Source organism: Vitis riparia, chromosome 10 (genome assembly GCF_004353265.1).
Source record: "Vitis riparia cultivar Riparia Gloire de Montpellier isolate 1030 chromosome 10, EGFV_Vit.rip_1.0, whole genome shotgun sequence".
Taxonomy (NCBI): domain Eukaryota; kingdom Viridiplantae; phylum Streptophyta; class Magnoliopsida; order Vitales; family Vitaceae; genus Vitis; species Vitis riparia.
In genome coordinates this window covers 14,910,895-14,936,245 of record NC_048440.1, presented here as the reverse complement: position 1 = coordinate 14,936,245, position 25,351 = coordinate 14,910,895, and the positions used below count along the sequence as shown (strand labels likewise).

Sequence of the window (25,351 nt, the reverse complement as noted above, 5' to 3'; positions counted from 1 at the left end):
TTTATTTATAAAATATATTTATTTTTAATATTCTTTCAAAAATTAAAATAAATAAATAAATAATCGGGCAATGGCAGTGGGCACGCTCATCTAATTGTCTTTTACGATTTAAATAATGGGGACGAGATTGGATGCCTGTCATAGTCATCACCTGCCCTGCCTGTCCTCCAAATCCCTCCCCCATTTACAAGCTAACCACAACTAGTGTTTCAATTGCTCCCTTTTTTTCATCAACCGCTTCGATATTCAATTATGTGGCCACCGTTGATGCGTTGTCAGACTTCCGCCAAATCCGTGTCATAGCCCCGGATTTCCTTATACATATTTATCACACCAAGGTCATGGTCCTCGTGGATCTGAGCTTCAAGCGGAAGGTGAGAAACATTTGAGGCCAGACCTATCAGTCTTAAGGTTCTCTCTTCACAGGTCTCACTCTCAGCTATACATGGAGGAACCAGGGGAAGCAGCAAGCCTTGGTAGCTCTCTGTTGGTCCCTTCTGTTCAGGAGCTGGCAAAGGACTCACTCACCACTGTCCCACCACGATACCTGCGTCCTGAACAAGACCCTCCATTCTCATCCCAGAGTACTTCTCAAACTCCTTTACCTCATATCCCCGTCATCGACTTCCACTGCTTGCTTTCCGGAGATGGCATGGAGTCAGAACTGGAGAAGTTGCACGATGCCTGCAAGGAATGGGGTTTCTTCCAGGTACGGATGCATAGTACTCACTTGCATAAAGGATTATTAGCAAACTGGACTCTTCAAATCAAAACTCATACCAAGAAAACCGAAGTTTCAAGATCCAAAAAAATTCATGAAACACCCTGCAAAGATTTGTTTTGTTTTGTTTTTCGATTTAGCAATCACCCAATAATTGAATTCTCAAGATTATGGGTGATTTTAGATAAGCCCAGATGACCTGTTTCTCCCTTTGATTATCACAAGAAAGATTTCAAATCAAATAAATCAAAAAATATATATATTTGAAGACAAATAGGGTCTTGGACCATGTCAAGAGGGAAATTAAAGAACAAATAAATAGGTTGATTTAAAAGAAACATTTTAAAATAACAAGATATCACCTGGATTGTATCCGCATATATCTCTTCCTTGTCTGTCGTCTTCAAATAATAATAACCATTAACTTCTTTCCATTAAAATAGAATTAATAGTGATACTATAGGTGACGAATCATATAAATTGCAGTTGAAAAATCATGGAGTCAGCAGTAGTTTGATGGAGAAAGTAAAGGCAGAAATACAAGAATTCTTCAATCTCCCAATGGAAGAGAAGAGAAAGTTCTGGCAACAACCGGGACAAATAGAGGGATTTGGACAGGCATTTGTTGTCTCTGAGGAGCAGAAACTTGACTGGGCAGACCTCTTCTTCATGGTCACTCTTCCACCCCATTTGAGGAAACCACACTTATTCCCTAAGTTACCTCTCCCATTCAGGTACTGGAGAAGGATCTCTCTCTCTCTCTCTCTCTCTCTCTCTCTCTCTCAAATATATTTCTAGTAATAAAATTTTGGAAGCATCTTCAATAGATTACACCGCTTGGGCATATATAACTCAATTAGTTCAATGTATAGCTTTGTTAAAGGCTTGTTCGAGAACATATTTGACTTTTATATTACCACCTTTGTACCAATTATGTTTTAAAAATGGTTTTATAAAGGGAATGATAATTTTGATATATTTAAATTTTTAATTAAATAAAAATTTACTTTCTATATCACGTTTGGAGAAAAACATGGATGTGCCTACTTATTCGAAACATGAATAAATTATGTTAAAAGATAAAAGCTCCATTGACCTTCACATGTAGGTTTAAGCATCTTTCCTTTTCATGTAGGGATACCTTGGAAGTTTACGCAGTTGAACTGAGAAATCTTGCCATGGCAATACTTGGCTTCATGGCAAAAGCTCTAAAAATGGAAGCTAAAGCTATGAAAGCACTTTTTGAAGAAGGGCTTCAGTCCATGAGGATGAATTATTATCCCCCATGTCCACAACCTGACCAAGTCATTGGCCTAACCCCTCATTCGGATTCGGTGGGTCTCACCCTACTCCTACAAGTCAATGAAATGGAAGGCCTCCAGGTAAGGAAGAATGGGATCTGGATTCCTATTAAGGCCCTTCCTGATGCTTTTGTTGTCAACATCGGAGACATTTTGGAGGTAACAACAGCTTCTCATTCTTTAACCATTAGGATATTTTGATTGGCCAGGCTGCGGATTCTGTAATAGCTTCACCAAGTTCCAGCTCAATTGAAGAACCAATCCTAGGCTATAGCCTGACATGGGTCTAGGCCCATTTTGATCCCAATAACGACTAGTACCCTAAATTGTCATGGAACAATTTTTTCAGAATTTGTTTCGAAAACACTTGTATTACAAAGAATAGGTCACGAAAACTGTTTCTCATATATGAGTACTAAACATAATTTCATTTTGTTTTCGAAAACGTTTCCAAACGAGTCATACTTCTCCAGAAAGTCTCTGATTTGTTTTCCTGCATGGTTTGATAGATTGTGACAAATGGTAATTATCGGAGCATCGAGCATCGTGCGGTTGTCAACTCCGTCAAGGAGAGGCTCTCGATCGCCACATTTTACAGCCCAAAACTCGAAGGGGATATTGGTCCGGCGCCTAGCCTTGTCACTCCACATTCTCCGGCTCTCTTCAAAAATGTGAGTGTTGCAGATTACATAAAGGGAGTATTTTCACGCGAACTCCATGGAAGATCATACCTTGACGTCCTGAAGATTGACAGTGAAGCAGAAAGCAATTGAGATCATACCTCGAAGGTATCTGTATGCTATGTAAAAGAAAATAAACTTGGACGTAGAATTAAGACCTTTAATTCATATATAAAGTTTGAGAATGATATAAGAGTATTAGTAAAGGGTAACGGCAAGATTTCGATCAAATTGAAGGATGGATAACAAAGTTTTATCTCTAATGTATTATATGTTTCAAGTCTTTACCAAAATCAATTGAGTGTAAGCCAATTTTGAGACGAAGGGTGAGATAAAAATGACACAAAATTGTTTAATTCTATTAATTATTAATTATGAAAATTATCTTACTTTAGTTTTATAATTGACAATAAGAATGAGTCATGATATATACTTATATTTTGAGCATTTAAATTTTGAAAGTCTAAAATTACTTATTGCTAAGAATATCAATTGTGAAATATGCATTTTAGGAGAATCATAAAAATCCTTTTTCCCATAGAAAAAGCATGAAAAGTAAAAAAATTTCTTGTGTTGATTCATTCATATTTTTGTTTAGGGGAACTTCCCTTCAAATGGAGATCCAAATATTTTATTTACTTTATTGATGATTTTAATAGGAAGACATGGTTTTACTTTTTAAAGAAAAAAATATTTACTTGTAAAAATTTTAAATTTTCAAAATTATTAAAGCATATATGAAAAAACAAAGTAAGCATTCTATTAAAATTTTGAGAATATACAGATGTTAAAGATATTGTCTATGATGATTTCACTATTATGAGAAAAACAAAATAATAATAATAATAACAATCATAGAATAAAACATTCCTTTTACCACTATCAAAATAAGAGATGAAGAACCTTGACATTTTAAAAGCATCGGCTTTTTTTTTTTTAATTGACTATTAACTAGCATTGAGAGGAAAAAAAAACATCATTATAGATTTTAAATACATTGAACATCATTATACTTCAACTGAATAAAACATTTTCTTTACCACTATCAAAATAAAAGATGAAGAACCTCAATATTTTAAAAGCACCGTCTTTTTCTTTTCTTTTTCAATTGACCCTTAAAAAGCATAGAGAGAAAAAGAATAAACATCATTATAGATTTTAAATATATTAAACATCATTATATTTCAACCCAAACATGTGTACATTGACACTTCCTACAAGGGCCAAGGGACATTGCATTTGAAAAAAAAAACAATAGCAATAATTAACCACATTGCTTTTAGGACCTATAAATTTGTCAAATTTAGTTTTATTTATATTTTCAATAATTTAAATAAAAGATATATCTCAACAATAAAATTAAGAAAAAAAAACATTTTCTTTCATATATTTAACTTAACTTACAAAATCTATCCTAAAAAGTTAATTACAATATGTGAACATTGTAACCTACAAACTCTATCCTAAAAAACGAATTACAATGTGTAAAATTCGTAGCTGTTGAAAGTCGTTTGATCCTCGTGACCGACCATCCTAGAGGATTTAGAATTTGATGCCGGTGACTACCTACCCTGATGCAAGCCTCACAATCTCTCATATAGTGAAAATTTAAGGTGAGGAGCCCTGACCTGACATGTATCACTAGTTCTCTAAACCGGGTCGTGCACAGCACTATTCAGCGTGGCTTATAGCACCTCCCTCCTGTGAATGGACGGGCGATGGCCCATGCATGGGCTCATGGGCTCACCCTCCTTAAGGGGCGATGGCGCTTGCGGAGAAGCACTCTTTGACCCAACCAGTTTCCTATTTTTTGTTCCTTTCTTTTCACCAGACACAAAGATCTAGCACACCCAAATCCAGCTTTTCGCCTTCTTCCTCCCTTACACGGATCGAGCGCCTTTCCTCGACTTCTTCTTCCTCTTTTGCTTAATCACTCAACGGATGGTCAATCAAGCAAGTTTGGTACATAGATGGAGCTCTTTGGAGCCGATCGCCCGGAACTTCTTAGAGCGACTCTCTAAGCCCTCCTTTGACAAGGTGTCAACTACTCACTTCCTCTCCCGTCAGCAAATAGTGCCTGACAAATCTCAACGTCTGCAAGTCGTGCAACCCCATTGTAGTGTTGAGGTTCATGAAGTAGTGCTCACTCTCCTTTGGGTGGTCAATTACAATTTGAGGTAAAATCCAAGAACAAAAGAGGTCGGACTGGCAAGGGCATCTCTCTAGTTCTTTTCTAACAGGAGTAGGTCGTACTTGCCTTGGTTGGCATCCTTGTATAGAGAGGATTTACATTATCAAATCAGGCATTTTCAATCCAATCAACCAACTTGTCATGCCTCTTCTTATCCGTGAAGTGGTATTATCCAGTAAAGAAAGTTAAATATTATTAAAATTAATAAAAATTTCATATATTAAAAAATTATTTAATCTTTATATAAAAAAGTTAAATAATTTAAATGAGTTTGAAATAAAAATAATAGCAATTTATTAATTTAAATTTAAATTTTTCACTTTTTCTTTTATTATATTTTTTCTTTTTCTTGTATTTTCCTTGAAATTTTTTTATACATAGCCTTGAGATCATTGGAGAACTACTGCTAATCAAACATGATGACACTGCCTCTAGCCGACCCTTTTACTAGAACCTGGTAGATTTCTGACTAATTAAAGTTGAATGACTGAGAAGATGATAGGAACCACCTACTCAACTTTATGACGTAGACCAACAGTGCCTCGAGCAAAGTGATACTAACTTATGCAACCCGTCTAACATACTATATCCCATGAGAATCCCATGATGTTAAGACGAACGAACTAGAGAGGGATGTTCAAATAGAGTAGGAACTGGTTAACAAGAGATAGGAGCGGAAATCTCAACCCAACGTGAATTGCTCTTGGGTGAAATATATATGATCACCTAGAGGAGATAGGGTTGTGGACCTTGCCTTATCAGGGTCATCCAAAAACCGAGTGCCCACCACTTTCGGGATAGAATACTTGGTTCTAAATTTGTGTACTATCAAGTTATTCACTAATCAGCTTCCTTGACACATTAGTGCTTGCACTTCTTTAGTCTGTGAGAGCTACCGCCCACTTATTAATGCCCCTCCACTACTCTCCATCTAATGTAAGCAAGTGACACCTTAGATCATTGCAAACACAATCTGCTCGACCTAAGATAAGCCCAAGGACTTGCTTGGCACCATGCCGAGGACCAGAAGGGGACTTCTAGTGGTGCTCTAGGCGGACTCAACGAATTGGGCATCCTTGAATCTAGCGAACACACCAAACTACCATGAATCTACACCTAAGCTCTAGTGTGCCTATTCCATGACCTCTCCCTACCTAGGGATGAAACTAGGGAATAACACCCGTCGTTTACGTATGTAAAGGACCAAGAATTCCGTCAATGGCAAAGAAAGAGCCACTCTAGGCGATCATGGCAATGTGCAGCACCCATCAAAGAATAAACTACTAATAATCAACCATGGGTTGCCACATATCCCATAAACCCATCAGGTACTATGAATGAAATGCTCTCTCTGAAACACTTTATTAGGGGCATAATGTTCAAGACAAGATAGGAAGGCTAAAATAGTACCTTTTTACAATTTTAAACTATATGAATGCAATATATAATTATATACATATATATAATAAACATAATAAAAAGTAATTGCATATAAATTATAGATATTGGGGAAGAAAAAAGGCAAACTCAAGATTTATAGAGGTTCAACCTAATCCCAACCTACGTCCACTATCCTCTAATTCAATCTCAAGCTTGAAGTTCCATAACTCAAGGCTTTCAAACCAAATCTTCAAACTGTCCGCTATCCTCTAATTCAATCTCAAGCTTGAAGTTCCATATACTCAAGACTTTCAAACCAAATCTTCAAACTTTACAATTGGATTGACAAACTCCAATGGGCACTTACAAATACTTCAAGAGACGAGTCACTCTTAAACACCCAAGTAATACCTCATACTTGATACACACGAAGTGATACCTCATACTTAGATTTTTTCCTTAAGTGATACATCACACTTGATCTCCTCTTGTAAAGGTTTACAAGAAATGATAATTATTTCCTTAGGTGATACCAACACTTGATCTCCCCTCACAAAGGTTTACAAGAAATGATAGAAAACATCCTCACAAAATCCTAGCACAAAATTTAGACTCAAATAATATAAGATAAACTATTGATATGCAAGTTTTAAAACAAGGTGAACTAAAAAAAACTCCCTCAAAGCTTAAATATATTCTAAAAAGATTATGGAATATGAAGCTTACAAAACAGTGAAGTTTAGAACATTTTTATAGGAGTTAGAAGCTCAAACTAGATGTTAGGTACAATTTAGGGTCGTTTAATCAAGCACCCATTCAACCTGTTCATTAGTCATTAGCAATTAGTATTTTTGGCAAGTGATCATTGGGGTTTAGGGCTTCATCCAAGCCTTGACCAAGAAAGGCAAAGCTCTGCTAACAATACTTAGCTACTAGAAGAAAGAGAGTAAAAACACTCATTGACCAATTAAACCAACCAACTCAACTAGTTCATCCTCACTTCAACTTATTACATTGTAAAGTGCATAAAAAACCTCGGTTTAAGGCCTAAAACCTTTGGTAACTTGTATTCAACTTCTTAAAACCTTTTAAAATATGTTTAGAAAACATTTGGCGCAAAGTTTTAATTAAAAGCATAAAATCATCCAAATATAAAAGATTTTAAAACAATTCAACTCTAGGATAATTTTAGGTGCATGAATAAAATTAATAGACATGATCCTAATACATTAACAACCTTACAAAGAAATCCTAGGCAAATAGATTTTGAGAGCTTTTCTCTTTAAAGCCTACTATTTCTTCATTTTCCTTTTATTTAATTTATCTCTATACTTATTGCTTTGAAAATCTTATTACCTAAACATACTTAAGATAAATCATTGGTTTCAAATATTGTTTTGTTATCATCAAAATCAAGATTAACAAAACGAATCAAATAGCTACAGGGTATTTGAACATTTGTTGTCCCCCCTAACAATTCCTATAAAGTGAAGGTTCTAACAGAACTTGCTTAAACCAAACAAAAAGTTGGAAGGTTACAAGGCAAGGAAAATTCAAGCATGTTGCCATTAGCATTTCTACCATGCACAGTTAAATCAATAGAGGAAATAGAAAGCATCATCTCTTTAAAGTTTCACAAAGCAATGCCCCCAAAGTGGGGTTAGAACACATGGAGGATGGTCAAAACTTTAAAATGGGATCCTAGGGGTTAAAGAATGATAATAATTTTGTGGTTCAGAGCAAAAGAGGAAAATTATATGTTAGTGCTTGTGAACATTTATGAGAGAGAATGTCCCAATGATGGGTAACCACTAAAAAATAATAAACGGAGTCGATGACCATAGTTTAAATGCAATATAAGGCATACTGACGAATTGCTATTTGTAATTTCTTTACCCCAAGTACTGATCATTATCGACATTAAGAGCTTACTATATTTCTAAAGAGTTCCTAGACTCCCTACTGACTCAACCATGCTCCATTCCAACACAACACCACTCAACTATGCTCCATTCCAAGAAAAGATGCCTCGGAAGCTTATCAGAACTGAAGAACCATCCTACGAAAATCCTATGATGGTTTGATAAGATGAACTGCTGCTCTTCATGTCCACAGCCAGAGATTCCAATCAGCTTCACCCCTCAATCTATCACTCCTTTCCAAATCAATGAAATAGAAGGACCTAAATAATGAAAGATTGGAATTGGATTAGTGCTACAGCTGATCCCCCTCCATATGAGACTTTTTGAAGGTAATGTCCCAGCAATTTGTGAAGCAAATGGCTCAACAGAGGGATTTGTATCATACACGACTCTTGACAGAAGTCCCTTATCAGCTCAACCTATGAAGATGGCTGAAGCAGGAGTGCGCTTATACCTTGAATAATGACGATACCCAACAACAGTAAATCAAAAACAAATCATTAGCAACCTAAATACCAGTAATCATGTGGATTTATTAAAATGTTCATGTGAATTATAATCATTCCAATATATAGAAAATTCCAAACAAACCCAATTTTCCCCTTTCTCCACAATATGGTCCGCATCAACACTTCACTAAACCAGGATAAATCAGTATCCACCATGTCCTAAACTGCAACTAGTCGTGGGCATTGAATTTCAGTCAGTTGTGGCATCAAATTTCCCCAAATCAATGAAATGATCATCAGGTATAAAAGGAATTTTCTATCAACATCTCAGTTAGGGGAAACCCAACAACCATACGAGAATGAGAGGGAGATCCAATTATATTAAAATATAGAATAGCACAAAAACCAAAAGAGAACAAATGTTTAAGTTGCAGCATTCTATCTATGAACGAAAAATTTTCAAAATAGCTAAATACTTTACAGAAGATGTCAATATGATACAAATCTCACAAGGCTACGCGGACCAATGGCTTCATTCCCTATCCCAAACCTGCCATATATCAATCCATGAATTCCAACTGCCGCTGATGCAACAATTCTTTCATGTATGTTGTTGGAACAAAACATATTTCTCACAGCAGGCATTGCTGCTGTCTTCAATCCTGAAGTGGACAAAACATGGACTATAAGAGAGAGTTCAATATATGAACAAAACACAATAGACCATAAGAGACAGGTTCAATATAAGTCTCATAATTAAAGATAATGGCGCAAGGGAAGGGGGTAAGAATATCTGTGCCATTCAGACCAAAAGAATGATAACTTCAGTGAGCAGCAGTTAACTACAGAATGGCTTGCAACAAATTTGCTTCAATACCATCTCACGCATGCAAACGCACACTTGAACACATTGTTGGACCAAAAAAATGAAATATATTTCCTTTGTTCACTTCTAAGGAACACTTACTGAAGCAAAGTAAGTTGCTTGAACAGTCAGAAATAGAAAAAATTGCTGATATGATACTAAACAACAACTGACAACCAATGTTTAATTGATTTGCATGACACCAATTCAAGGTATCATGTATAAGGAAAAATACACCATGTCAGAGAGAAAACATCTAATGTTACAAGTCAGACTTCTCTATTCACAGGGGATAAAACCAGTGTCTATTTTATGCATGTCCCATTCAAAAAATCAGTTTGTTTAAGATCCACATCTTGAATCATCAAAGTACTTCTCAAATGCAAATATGGTTTTAGGCATCCATTTGGTGGAAGGTTCATTCTAAACTAGACTGTTTCTATTGTAGATTAACTACATTCACATATAACATTGACTAAAAATTCTTCACTGACCAAACCACACTCCCTACCACTGCCAGCCACAAAAGGGAGGGGAAAAAAGAATAAAAAGGAAAAAGGACAAGCAAATTCAGAAACTAAAGGTTCAGAAGCACACGGAAGGAAAAGAATTTGGTCAATTGCTCAACTACTAGAAAATAATTACCCTAGGCAAAACAGCCAGAATAGAGGCCTTGGAGAAGGAAAAGAAGGCATTACCCTAACCCCTCAACACTCGACCCATCAATGAATTCTGAAAACAAACACCTACAAATTAAATAAACATTCACTGACTAGTCATACAAGGATCTTCAAACACTTTCTTTAATCTTGGTGTTCAAAGTTTAAACCCTCTCAAGGATTCTGTGGAACCTTAGCAAAGAAAAACAAGGCATTATCCTAACCCCTCAACGCCCAACCTATAAATTTGCTTTAGAACAAGCACCAACCAACAAAGCAAACATTCAGTGACCAGTTATACAAGGATCTTCATACAACTTTAAGCTTGCTTTCCAAAGTTTAAAACCTCTCAAAGATCTGTTGTTCCTCTCATTTGAAAGTATAAAATCAACACCAAAAGGAGGTTCTCCACTCATTTCTCCATTTCTTCAGATGAACTTGCCATGAAAGCTTCCAAGCACCACCTTCATTGATCTCAGAAAAATCAAGTAATCCCAAATAATGCAAAAAGAGCACCCATATATCCTATGAAACCAAACAAAAACAAATAAAAAGATGGTCAACTCCCAACTCAATTTGCATATATGACTCTGATCAACCATTCTCCACCCCAGACACATCAAGTGCTCAATAGTCAAAATCTTCCCATGTTGCTACACAAACAAAGAGGGCTGCTTATAAAGAGGTTGCAGGATCTAAAAATATGCCAAACTGAGACTGACCACCCCCTCCTGACAATAACTTCTTACAGTAATCATTCAGAGTCAACCCATTGTGGAGGCCCTCCACATCACCCTATCTTCCTTTTCTCAATTAGACCAGGTGCAGTAGATAACCTCCATAAAGGGCTCCACCACACACATTTCTTTGGCCAGAAACCCCCAAATGAAGCTCAGGCTCCAATAACCTCTGGCCTGCTCCCAGTGATATCCCACCATTAATGCCTCTGTATTGTGTAATGTGTGTGATCTAGGAATCTCACCCTTAAAGAGCCATTTCCATACCAGACCCATGCCAAAATCTCAATCACCACTGTTATCAAAAAAAAAAAAAAATCTCAATCACTACTCATTCCTCATCAAAAAAGAAATCAAATAATATAAATCCTCCCATCCTCTCCTGACCTCCTTCCATAACCCTATTCGCTGATGACCCCTCACATGCCCCATATGCCAATCCACTGACTCAATCCCTTATTTCCTGCCCATAAACATTTTTCATAAACAATCACTACAAATTATAGATCTTTCCAAGAAAAGCTTTATTAAGCAAGCTTGAACTTCTTACACCTAAGCCCTCTTTCAACTTAGACAAGCATACAACCCCACAATTCACCAGATAAATTCCCATTTAGAATGGATGTGAGACTAAATCTTTTCTGCTCAAAGACACCAAATTTAGGACTGAATGTAAAAATGAAGGGAACTGGAAAGCTTGATAACATATTCTTAATTAACATTACCACATTTTGAAAGATAGTCTCTTCAAATTAAGCAATCTCCTGTCAAACCTGTAGGATACTGAGTCTAGGCACCTTTAACCTTAAAGAAGGCTTCGTGAGGGAGCCTTGGCTGAGTAGAAGGTAGCTTTCCTTCCTTGCAAACCAACAGAGCTGTGAATGAGGCAATGTTCTCTACATTCCCCATAGGAATCAGCTCAATCTTGGCCTAATAAACCTTCAACAAGATACTTCCTTAAAAGGAAGTAAGATGCGTCTCAATACCTTAGTTGGTCCAAACCAGCCCCACAAGTAGAGTATCACAGCCCCAACCTGAAAGCTGAAGGAAACCATCTTCCACTGCCATTTTCACCAACCTATTAAATGCTTCCATAACAACAATAAACAGAAAATGGAACAATGGTTCCACCCTAGAGACCCCTAGGATCCTCAAAGGAATACAATATAATCCCATTAAGCAAGACCAAGAATAGCATTGATTAAACTATAACGCCTAATCTATCCACCATTTCTCTTTACAAGCAATTTTTTTTTTTTTTTGATCAATAAGTATAATTGCATTGGCAAAGAGGCGCTAAAATAGCGACCCACAGAATTACAGTATAAGGGAACTTACCCCCTTACAAAAGAGCCCATACAACAAGGAAAAAAACAAAAAATCTTCTCCCTTAACGCATACACACCCACTCTATAAAATCTATTAAGGTCGAAGGACCATCTTTTATCCACAAATTGGTTTCTGACCACAGTAAATACACAAAAGAAACTTTCAGCTTTTGGATGGACAGCCTACAATCCTCGAAAGCAATTGAATTTCTAGCCTTCCATATGACCCAAAACAAACATAACGGTCCCAATTGCCATGCCACCTTCCTCTTCTTACCCACAAAATATCCCCTCCATCCTAAAAGGGTTTCCTTCACCGAAAGAGGAAAAACCCAAGAAACTCCAAAAAAAGAAAGGAGCAACATCCACACTTCCCTTGTTTTTTCACAATGAATGAGGAGGTGGTCAATTGACTCCTCACATGTATGGCATAAAAAACATCTATTTGCCAGAACCCAACCTCTCTTTTGCAAACGATCCAAGGTTAGAACTCTCCCCTATGAATCCTCCCACGCAAAGAAGCTTAATTTGGGCTGCACACAAGAGTTCCAAATAATCTTCGAAGGGAAAGAATTCTCTTTACAGGCAATATGAGTCAAACGGTTAATGGAGGAAAACTCAAGGAGCATTGTTAAAAGAGATATTCAACTGGCAAAGAGCACCAGCTAAACAACTTTTCCTCTTCAAGTCAATGGCTTCATTCCAAACAAAACTGCAGCAAAGATTGCCGCCCATTCATAGAGACACATTTTGGAAATCTGTACCACTGTGCTAGTAACATTACTAAGCATTTATGCAAGGGCCTTCACAATTAGTTTATACAAACTCCCCATCAAGCTTATCAGTCTGGAATCTTTTTAAGGCCTCTACACCATCCTTTTCAGAACTAGAACAATGGAGACAGAATTCAAACTTCTCTCAAACTCCATGGTAGTACAGAAGCCAATAACAAATCCACAGTATCCCTTTTTACAGTCTCCTAGCCACAACATCCTCTTCCACAAACCACACTCAAGCCAATCTATGTCCTTTGACTAATTGGAAATAAACATAACACTAAGCCTACTCCAGAACCTAATACTCATGAGATCAACTACACTCCAATGACAGACCCTATTGATCCCCACCAATGGAAATAAGTCATAGCCACCGGGCAATGAAGAAATAAATGGTCAATTGATTCTCCAAAGAATACATATGATGCACAATTAAGGGGTAGGATTTTAGAAGGCCTCCTCAACTACAACATATTCTTAGTATGAAACTTTCTATTTGCTACCACCCATGCAAAACTCACAACTTTAGGTGGGACTTTGAACTTTCAAATAAAATATACAAGGCAATGGGAGATCAGTCCATAAGAAGAGAAGGCCAATAAAAGGATCATGTTGAGGATAACCATGAAGAAGTTAAAGCCTCACAACATCTTACTTTGCTAAACCAATGTGGTCCCTTCATTATATGCCACATATCCAAGTACTAACAAATAGGCATCATTGAAACCTAGATAATCATAGAATGCCACATGTCCTTGGACTTAGTGCCACAAGACCCAGAGAATCCTCCACTAACATGACATTGGGTGTATCTTACCCTTGCATTCCAATCAATGTTGTTAAAAGCCAAACGTGATGTCAAGGCGATAAGACACTTTCTAAACTAAGGGGAAAGGCAAAAAAACAAAGCGATAATCTAACTATACTAAAGCAATAAAAAATATAAATATATTTTTTTCTTATTCGACACTTAACCAATATAAGCATGGTCTTCAATAATCAATACCATCAATTTTCCATCCCTCATGGTGTCTTATAAAATTAACAAAATAGTAATAATTATTCAAAGTGTTAAATATTATACCCCACATTATAAAAAACATCATATCGTTTAGAGAAATTCATCCTATCCAAATTCATATTCTAATTTTCCAAACATCTAAAAATCAAAATAAATAACAAAATAAGAAAATGAACATCCAAGAGAAATTTTGGTTATCATCATAATCGTCATTGAAATTAAAATTGTCATCATTCCCATCAAGACTAGAGTGATAGCCCTCTATCTCATTATCACTATGATTAATCATGTAATATTTTATCTTATACTTTGTTTAATCACATGTCAAATCAAATTAAATTACAATCTAAGTATGTTTAATTTTAACTCATGCACCTAAGCATTGCCTCTTTGAAGCCACCTCGCCAAGGTCTTGAAAAGGCAACTTTTATTTGCCTTGCTTGGCCTAGTGGCCTAGGGAACCCAAGTGATGGCCTTTGGTAACATTGATTCCAATACATGGCTATCTCCGTACTCTCCCTTGTACTTACCATCTCTAAAAACCTCCTTATGCCATAATGCTACAACATTTGGATATAGGTATCTATCTCTTAAGTAAATACTCCAATATCAAAACAACTCACAAAATGCAAATGCCACCTCGTGGCAGATGTCGATGAGGATTTTCCTATCCTACCTCTAGATAAAGGTAACATCATGCACAACTAGGAGGGGTGATTGTTCCACTCTTGATAAAGAAAAGATGAATATTCCTCCAAAATAGTTATCAGCCTATAATCTCATATACTGCCTTGAAGGTGTCACCTTCGAAACAATGCCCTGATATTAAATGCTTGCTTGAATAGAGACCAAGCTCAAAGGTATGATACAAATTTGGTGCACCTCAATGGTGTAGCTAGCACTCTCATCACTGAGCACTTTGAGATTGGTTTGAGGATCTTGGTTTGATAATTAAAGTTGGAGGCTTGCCGAAACAAAATTGATATGTATCAAGTACATTCTAATAGAAATAGAGAGGAGGGGCCACCACGTCTTCACTACACATGTCATCTCTTCCATTCTATTTTTTGGGGTTTTACTTCATTCAAGCACATGAAATGATTAACACAATAGTTTTCATTTAAAAAGGAAAAAAAAAAAAAAACCTATAAAAACTGCTCCATTACCTACCAAAATAAATAAGAAAAATCCCCCTCCTAAATTTTGTCTCTAGTTTTGTGGATTCTCCTTGAGCTTGCAACATCCCTTCTTACATAAGACCAATACCAATCTCTCTAACCATCTCACCTTTCACTCCATTCCACCCTCCCTTCAAACCCTAACATTTAACAATCCCTTGTGGCAAGCCATCATATCCAACTTTCTAACGGGAGGGCTTTTAATGACATTGAGAAGTCGAATCAAGCCATCAAATCCAACTTTCTAATGGGAGGGCTTTTAATGACATTGAGAAGTTGAATCAAGCAATCAAATCCAACTTTCTGTATACTTTTGTAAACTGGGTCAAGGCGTACATAGAGCATCACTCATTGACAATGATACTTTTTGTAGATAGGCTGAGCTTAAAGTAAGGGGAAGGTTTCTTTGTTTATCTTCTCCTCGTCTAGACTAGACGAATTTTGTATACTTCGTGTGTATGTTGGTGCGCCATCTTTTAGGCGCTTTTAATATATTCTCTCTTTTGCCTATCAAAATAAATAAATAAACAAACAAAGAAACAAAACACACAATTCAATGATGCTATTAGGCCACCTCAAGGATCCTAAGACAAAAAAACAGGAAAATATATTATAGATCAAATGAAACATCAACAAATTAATACTGTAGTTCATCTAATTGAGATCAAACAAATCAGATACAAGCAAGAAGAGGAACAAATAGAGAAAAGGTTAAAAAGAAGAAACAGGATAAAAACAAACAATTCACCAATGCTATTATTAGGGCAGCTGAATGATCCTGTCAGGCAACAAAATGTGGAAATCAATCAAATTAAGATTCCACAAGTGCAAACTTTGTTCATGTAATTTTAATCACAGAAGTCAATACTCATTCAAAGTAGAAAATACTACACCCAGAAGGGCCATGAATACAGAGAAATAATCCCAAGTGAGGAAAAAAAAGAACAAGGAAAGAAAAGAAAGAAAAATCATTTGAGCATGCCAGGTAACTATAAAGTCTGTTCTATTCATGGTTGCACTTGACCTAGCCAGACCAAGCTAAAGTTAGATAGACCCAATATTACAAATGATAAAAGCTTTTATACAGTTCATTTTTGGAAATCTCACACTAGTCCTTTATAATATTCACTTCCCTAAACAGCCAAAATAAATATTCATCCCTCTTTTGTGTCTACATTTTTTAATGATAATGTGTTTGTTTCTGATCAAAAACATAATTATTCATCATCCACATATAAATATATCATAGGGTCTCTTTCCTTTCCAGTCTCTTATCCACTAATTTCCTTCACCTTTCACTGTATCCGGCCGTGTCAGCAATTAGAACCCAGCCACTGCTGCACCCAATTTATTATATTTACTAAGAATCAACTTTTTCTTCTCATTCCAGCCACTCAACTGTGATTCTTTTTTCTCTTTTTGTCGAGTCTACAAAGCTTTGCTTCTTGTAGTCGGCCCATAATGCCTTCATTTGCCTGCCTCCTTCCAGCCCAGAATGACTAATGCCTATTATCTAGTTCTAGGAGCTAACAGCCGGAAGCTCACCCTTCCAGTGTCACTTCCAGTGCAGGAGGCCAACCACTGCTGCACTCAATTTATTATATGCATTAAAAATCAACTTTGTCTTATCATTTCAACCACTCAGCTTTGATTCTTTTTTCCTATTTCTCTTTTTTTTTTCTGAAGCAGCTGGATTACTTTCAGAATAATTGGAAAAAAAATATTGGGCAGCTCCTTGGTTGATATTGACCTTATCAAAATAATATTGTGTCAACTTTCTCCCAAAGAAAGAAGCAATCAATCGGACAGCCCCAAATCCAATTCTTCTTTTATTCCAACTTAGTGTGCTGAATGGTAAAATTCAGCTGAAGTTAAGGGAACAAGGGTAAGAGACTGGAAGAGAGATAAACCAATGTTTTTTTTTTTTTTTGATAAGTGAAGAGAGATAAACCAATGTTGTAACAATAAGAGAACATTTGAAAATTAGGAGCAAAAATTTGAACTTATTTCAGACATTCCCCCTTATGATTTCAGACATCATTTGGTTATCATTTTTTATAAGCTCTTGTTATTAGCAAAATATTATCGGATTTATGCCCTCAAAAGCAAATATTACCCAAAAAGGAAGAACAATCCAACATTTTATTACAATACAAACGCCCTTATCAGCCCATAAAGCACTGGACCCAATTCGCATCAAGGTAACATCAAAAATCACAACAAAAAACAAATCAACCGCGGATACCCACAAACCACAAACCCTAACAACAGACAACAAAAGCTAGAGTCCCCAATTCTTCATCCTAAAAATAAGGACAAAGAAAAAGTTGTCACCTTTTGTGTTCAAACCATCTCTCAGCGCACTGCACTGGCATGCGATACACCTCGGAGGCCCCCCACGGCCATGGAAGACTCGACATCGAATTGCAGAGGTCACTAGAAAAACCCTAAAATTATATGTGTGTTTTAGAGAGAGAGAGAGAGAGAGAGAGAGAAAACAAAGGGTTTCGAAAGGCGTTTGAGTTGTGGGGTTGAACGGGGGAGAGTGGGGACTTTGGAGGTTAAGGAAAGGAGCAAAGGGAGCACGAATCTAGAGGCAAATCTAGGGAGGGAGAGAGAGAGATTATTTTGTTTTCACATTGGAGGAGGTGCACCCATTTGAAAATGAAACCCCGCCCTTGTGCGTCCCTTTTCCCATTCTCTCCACTCCGTCACTCCCCTACCCTCCATCTCTGGTTTTTCATCAGACAATAGATTTCTCCTTAAAACCATGGGTTTTGGATTCCTTTTACGTTTCATCTCACTGTCCTTTGCATCATTACTTTTGGCCCTGTTCCATTCCAACATTTCTTCAGTTACTCAATCAATTGGTATTCTATATCCCTCCCTAAATCCATACATCAACTCCAACCTCCATCAAAATTCCTCAGAATTTGTTGCCACTCCCTTCATCCTATCATTTTTATTCTATTTACTATCAATAAAGAAATTCTTCATTCATTTTTTTATGCCAAACCCACCATCTTTTCATAGATTTTCTTCATTAATTTCTTTCTTATTGATACCCTTTTAACATTATTATTTGCAACAGGGGAATTTTTGGCCTTTTCTTGGAAAGGATAAGTTCATTAATTTTACAATCATTGTTGATAATTCTCTCAAAAAATGACAAACCATGCTATTTATTGAATAGAACTTTAATAATTAATCTATACTCCTCGGATTAATCCAAGAATTTATATTTGCATTCACCTAACCATTCTATATTTTCAAATAATATGGCAAATATAACATTGAGTTAGGTGGCAATTCCTTTACAAATGGTTTGAGTTGGCTTTATTATCTACTTCAATAGAAACTTGCAATGAATGATGGGTCAGTAAGTTTTAATATATTAAAATTTTAAAATAAATAAACAAATAATACTTAATCTAATAGTAGCATATGCTTGTATTATTCATCATATGATAAATCACTTGTGCAATTTTGCCAATAGGAAAATAAAATGAAATAGGTACCTTATTTATTACTTCCTAAAATGAAATGGGTGTCTTATTTTTTTACAAATGGTATTTTAAGAGTTCTTTTACCGAAATCATGGTCGTGAATATTATTAATGTCATGTTTGTCAGGCCTTTTTATGGATTTTATGAGATGTAAATGAAACCTCTTTTGATATATTTAAATAAAAAATAATGTTCTTTTTTCTAAATTTTAACTTAATTATTAAAAATTTGAAGATCTATGATTAAAGGGGTTAAATAATCTATAAATCAAAAAGGAAAAAATTCATTCAACCCATCAAATTTATTTTCCCTATTTTATTTATATTTTTTTTAAATACAAAAGTGGATATGAAATGGTTGACAGACTCTTGATTTCCTCACACGTACCCTCACTTAGATCTTAATCCTAACTCCTTCCCTTTACTTCTCATTTCTCTTTCCTTCCCTTTCGTTTCTTTTAACCATCGATCATGGTGACCCACCATGTCATAAGGGAAGAAAGAGAGAACGAAAGGAAAATAAAGAGAATGATTGAAAGGAAGGGTTGGGGTTTAGGTGGGGATCGGCATGGGATATATAATGTCGTTTTAGCCTTTCACATCCACTTTAAATTTTAAAAACAAATAAAAAATTAGATGAGTGGGAAATTACATTTGATGGGTCTTAATATAATTTTATGATCGTGCATTAATCTTACTTAATAAAAATATGAAATATGAACCTTTTATACAAAAACACACTATTATTATTTTTTTTTTTTAATTCTTATTTTGCATTTAGACACTTTGAAAGGAAAAAAAAAACTCAAGAAGTATTTGAAAGTCTTTTAACTTGATTCATTAAACTACTTAGAAAGGAGGATGGGGAGTCTTGTTTGTTAAACCCAAAATTCATTTTTATATAATTTATTATTTTCTTAACCAAATTAGTGTATCTAAAATATTAATAAATAAAAAATTCATCACACCAAGACATGTGAGATATATGGAAAAACTATAACGATTTGTTCTCAATCATGTAAATATTGTTTGTTTTAGATTCAAATGGGTCTTCACGACTATAAAATAGAATATCATAATCACCTTCCTCCCATACAAAATCAATGTTCTTGTTATGTTTCATGGGATTGCAGAATCAAACAGACAAACACCCTTCATATGGTTAAACAAATCACCACACCGAGGTTGGGGATTGACTCTAATATCACTTGTAATGATCCACTCCCAATAGTATAAAACACATCTACAAAGTAGAGAAACTCATAATTATATAATATTAGGAATTTTTTCTCCTATTTGATATGGGATATCATAATCACCTCCCCTTTATACAAACACGATGTCTTTATTATGTCTTATGGGATTGCGAAACCAAATAAACAAAGACCCTCATAGGGTCAAACAAACTCTCACATCGAAGTCAGAAATCAACTTTGATACAATTTATAACAATTCACTCTCAATCGTATAAATATTATTTACTCTAAGTTCAAAGAGGTTCTCATGGCTTTAAAACGCATCTACAAAGTTAAGTTAAAAGCAACATATACATATATGACGCTAGGAACTTTCTTCCCTATCTATTATAGGATATCACAAAAAAAAAAAACCACCTAGATAATCTCACAAAAGCGTTGTAGAGCTAAAATCATAAACCTAATTACCACAAAGCAAATCCATTAAATATAAAAAAACAAGTATACAATTTTACTTGGACTAGACTATACCTTCTCCCTGAGATTTATACTAAAACCTACACTTACTTTTTTGCATGCTACATAGTATCTCATACTCCTTAGTGGATACCTCAACTTCATGAGATGATATAATCAACTACCATGAACTTTACCTTGAATTGGAGTTATATTCTTAAGAATTTTGGGAATGCTTAGTTCTCATGTTAGAGCACATCAAGAAATTTCAACACATAAAGACATTTAGAAAATAAAAACCTTAGTATAGAATAGGTATGAGCACTATATATATATATATATATATATATATATATATATATATATATATATATATATATATATATATTATTTTGTCATCATTTAAAAAAAAAAAATTTGTCTCAAGTGCTTGAGCACTCAAAAGACACTTGAACCTCTTAAAGGGCCCTTGAGCACCCTAAGTACTTGATATTGGACTTAAAAAAAGGAGCATAGTACTAAGTCTTAGAGATAGAGGAAACATATGTAAGTTTTTAATTATTGCTTTATAGGATGCTTTAGGACATGCTTGGACTTGGATGTTACTAGATCCTCTTTTAAGTTGATAAAGAGTATCTCAAAGATTAAACGTCTTCCACTTGATAACTCTCCCATTGGATCTTGTCAAAAGAGAAGTTTAGGCTTCTTTTTCACCTTGAGAAGATGGTGGCTAGGGTCCTCTACAAAGAATGGGCTTAAGTGACTAAGGTTCATAACATAAGCTTAAGTCATCTAATTCAGCTCATTGGTTAATTGACTCATTAGATGTGCTCCAATTGATTAAATGGTCCAAATAGAAACTAAATGCCACCAATTATAAGTACTTGTATTTACGTATATGTATTCTTATGCTTATGCACAAATATAATTAATTAAATAACTTCCTCAAATCATATGCCGCTAGAAAATGATAGCTCAAATGGAGACTATTGGAACTATAGGAAAATACTAGATCCCTTAAAATTAAATTCTAAAATTAACTCGATATCTACTAAAGATAGTCAACTACACTTCAATATCTTTGTGAAACTCTTTTTGTGTGAAGTTGTTTTTTCCTCTTCGTTAAAGGAAATCAACTTTATTTATAAGTGAAGTTAAAGACTTAAATTTTAAATTTCCTAATAAGATTTGATTGTTTAATTCAAAAAAATTAGTTTCTTAATTTGAGTAATTTTTCTCATTCCAAGAAATTTATCAACAAAAAATTTATTATTTTTTATTCTCTTTTTTACTTTGATTGCGAGATTTGTTTCTTTCCTTTTTTTCTTTTCTTTTTTTTAGAAAATTTACCAATGAGAGAATATTACTTCTAATTCTCTTTTAACCTCAATTGTTTACTTTTATTTTATTTTGAAGACTTGATTTTGTGGCATTCTAAATGTTGCCACTTGTTATATTTTAAGTTGCATGTCATGTATTTGATGTGTTAGACCCATCACTCATGAAACTCAAATTTTGTTGAACTATAAAGTCACAATTTTAAAGACCAATTTAATAGTAATTTAATCTACTAAATTTTTTATATGTTTACATATTGATGTAATAAAGATTTTTTTATATGAAATTGTTTTTTAATAGTCCACAAATTCTCTCTTCGCTAGAATATATCTTCTTGAAGTAGTCTCTTTCTCATATTTTATTACAATAAATTGAATATAGTCACTCAAATTACTTTTATAAGTATATAACATTATCTTGGAATAATAGATTTGCTAAAGACTGCTTTAATAGATGCTTGTCATAAATTATTAGATCTAATTTGTTTTGTTTTTTTTTTTCTTTTGTCATTGGACTAAAACACCTAAAATATTGTTTTTATTTGTATGCAAACTACCATCTCTAACTTAACATTAAAATAAACACACCTCAAGTTAAGAAATATTCAAATTCTAAATCAATCCAATTTGACCTTTAATCATAAGTGCTCAATCTGACCTTATTTTTTCAAACTCAATTCGAGCTTAGGTTAAATTAGGATAGTCAAATTAGACATGGGTTGATTGAGTTTTGTGAATCAAACTTAAGTTAGATTAGACCTAAGTAGTCTACAATAACTTTTTTAATTATATATTTTTTATATTTATATTAAAATTTAGATAATAAATAAAAAAATATTTCAATTTGATAATAATAATAATAATAATTTATAACACATAATATAATTTTATATTTTTCCTTTCAAATTATTTTAAAATATATAAAAAAATGTTATTATATTAAATAACATATATTATAAATATTAAAAAAATTAGTCAACACGGATTCCTTAATCCTTGGTCCAAATTTAATTTTAATTTAGTTTGAATTAAAAAAAAAACCTTAATTATATCAAATCTAAGTATAAAAAACAATTGTATAAAAGTTCGGTATGTTTCGGGCTACCAACTTAATTTGTACTCTATGCCTTCGTTGGATTAATAAGGCACATTCTCACCCATGCTTATCAAATTTTTTCATGCAAGTAAAATAACAAAAGAGATTATGGAAACGATAACTCAAAAGGATCAAGTCAAAATCACACCACAAACATCATCCAACTTAATGGAAAAAGATAAAATTTACAATTTTATTTTGTTGTTATTTGAAAAATATTCCTTTCAATTAAATTGTACATCTATATTGTATCCTTATTCACCATAAAAAATTTGAAACATGAAACATGGTTTTGGGTATGAACATTGAGTCGACTAAATTGAAGATAAACTAATCAACTCAACCAAGTTTTGAATGATCACAAACAATGAACCACAATATTAATTGTAACATTCTAACATGGTATTTACAATCTTATCTTCACTTTTTCTTTCATGACTTAAATATTTACAGAGATATTTCCAACGATTTTCGTTATTTTATAAGGAAGTCTAATATTACAATGATATATTAATTTATAAAATATTCTCTATAATATTCTTTACAAAGAAGAATCTATACTAATTAAAAATTTGAGACACTTTCCAACAATCTCTATCTTAGGTCAAATTCCATTAAGTCAATTTTCCATCTCTCTATCTACGATTAACTCTTTTTGTATTATAGACGAGAAAACAATCAACTTCATATTTGATTAAAATTCCTTTTGTTTTTATCTTGTATACTTTATAATATTTTGTTCTTCTAAAAATCTTTTACCTGAAATTCTATATAATATTGCTTACAAAAAGAAATTTATACTAGTTAGAAATTTTGACCACCTTCCAACACATATTCATCTCAAAATTATATTTGAATTTATCTAATATTTTTTTAAAATAAAAGTAAATGATAAAAATATCCACATGCCGTATATGAGGACAAAAATTTGGGCTGTGGGCTGAGTCCATCCTTAAATTTTGCCTGTATCCAAGCCCAAAGGAAAACGATGATCACCCTCCAACATGTTCATGGTAACTTTTCTTATTCTATTATTGTTATTTATTTCTTTTTATTTAGATTCTATTTTCAGCTTTATTAGTTCCATAATACCATTCGATTTGGCTTTTATTTTACATTTTTTCTAAGCCCCTGTTTGGTAGCGTTATCGAAAAAGTTTTTGACAACCAAAAAATAAAAAAATATTTTTTATTCTCAATTTTTTTTTAAAAAATATCCTTTTAATTGTTTTTAATTATTTCTACTTCTTTTTTTCTAAAGGTATTTTAAAAAATAATTATATAAATATTAATAATAATTAAAAATAAATAAATAAATTTAAAACACTTGAATACTATTGATCCTACAAAACATACCGTTTTCAAAAGTTGTTTTTTAAAATAATTACCAAGCTTGAGGGTCTGTTTAGGTTCGGGTTTGATTTTCATTTTAGTACTGATTTTGCTTTTTATTTTTATTTTTATTTTCTCGAGTTTTGTAACATAATTCAAACTTCGTCCAAGTTTTCATGAAAAAAACCTTTTAATTCATTATCATCACAAAAGTTATGTGAGCATTTTATAAGGGACAACATTTTCACCTTTTAAATGCATTAAAGTGAGATGAGATCATGAGAGTGGGTAGTTTGAATACACTCAAACATGTGAAAACTATAAAAGAGGGTCATTGTTGGATCTGATTATCTGACCACCCAATGAAAACCCTTCAACTCGATGACTTCAAGACCACGTTTATGGTGTAGGATCATCGTCCACACTCGACCTCTGTGGTATGGGCAGCATTCAAATTTTTCTCTGTTGCACCTCACGTGACTCGCCACTCGGATTTCCTGTGATATGGACTCCTGTTGAACCACCCCTTCCAAAAGGCTACACATGAGTAAGACAACATAAAAGGATACAATTTTTTTTTCCCTAGGTTGACACAATGTCATATCGTATCCCGGAGTTCTATTACTTCCCGGGATCGGGGTTGAGAATTAGCTCTGTTATTTTATTAAAATTTTAGAATCGAAAATTAGTTCTGTTACCATTATTATAATTTATTTCTTTTTAAAATTTCTTATAATACCATTATTATTATCTCATTTACTAAATCTCATTAAGATTTTGTATTTATACGAGAAAATTTTGATATTATTCATAAATGAATATGATACAATTACTAACATTCTATATATGTATGAACTCATTTTAATTGTATAGATGCATTTTAAAGTTATAAGAGTTTATTAGACTTAAATCGGACAGAATCTATATAAAATGATTTGAATTTATAATTTCTAGATTTGGTATGTATTAAAGCCTATATATATTTTTTAAAATTCATACTTTGAAGTTTTCAAATAGTGATAATTATTTTTCTAATTTAACATTACTTTATTCTTTTTAATAAAATATTTCAAATACTCATAAAATTTTCATGTTGCATTTTCTCTTGGGTTTCTTCCCAGGTTACGCGCGCATGACGCGTGAATGCAGCGGCCGTGGGAACAAATGCCTTCTGCAACGAGCGATTTCAACATGAAACGCGTGTCAGACAGATGTAATGGCA

The 25,351-nt window shown here is 33.8% G+C and overlaps 1 protein-coding gene and 1 long non-coding RNA gene across 2 annotated transcripts; one reads left to right on the top strand and one right to left on the bottom strand.

The window, feature by feature from the left end:
- Nucleotides 1-223: 223 nt before the first annotated feature.
- On the top strand, nt 224-2,910 carry LOC117924337 (protein SRG1-like). Its single transcript, XM_034842950.1, has 4 exons — nt 224-709; nt 1,208-1,455; nt 1,857-2,181; nt 2,532-2,910. The coding sequence occupies exons 1-4, from the start codon at nt 446-448 to the stop codon at nt 2,793-2,795; spliced, it is 1,101 nt and encodes a 366-aa protein (XP_034698841.1). The 5' UTR covers nt 224-445; the 3' UTR covers nt 2,796-2,910.
- Nucleotides 2,911-8,996: 6,086 nt separating this feature from the next.
- LOC117924344 lies at nt 8,997-18,155 on the bottom strand. Its single transcript, XR_004652756.1, has 2 exons — nt 17,543-18,155; nt 8,997-9,306 (listed from the first exon to the last, which is right to left on the bottom strand). It is a non-coding gene; the product is annotated as an uncharacterized LOC117924344 (long non-coding RNA).
- Between the last annotated feature and the right edge of the window lie 7,196 nt (nt 18,156-25,351).

Bases quoted from the DNA above. Each gene is read 5' to 3' on its own strand.
- LOC117924337 (XM_034842950.1), top strand. From the start codon at position 446: ATGGAGGAACCAGGGGAAGCAGCAAGCCTTGGTAGCTCTCTGTTGGTC. The intron at 1,456-1,856 runs GTACTGGAGAAG...CTTTTCATGTAG, and splicing joins AAGTTACCTCTCCCATTCAG to GGATACCTTGGAAGTTTACG. The intron at 2,182-2,531 runs GTAACAACAGCT...ATGGTTTGATAG, and splicing joins ACATCGGAGACATTTTGGAG to ATTGTGACAAATGGTAATTA.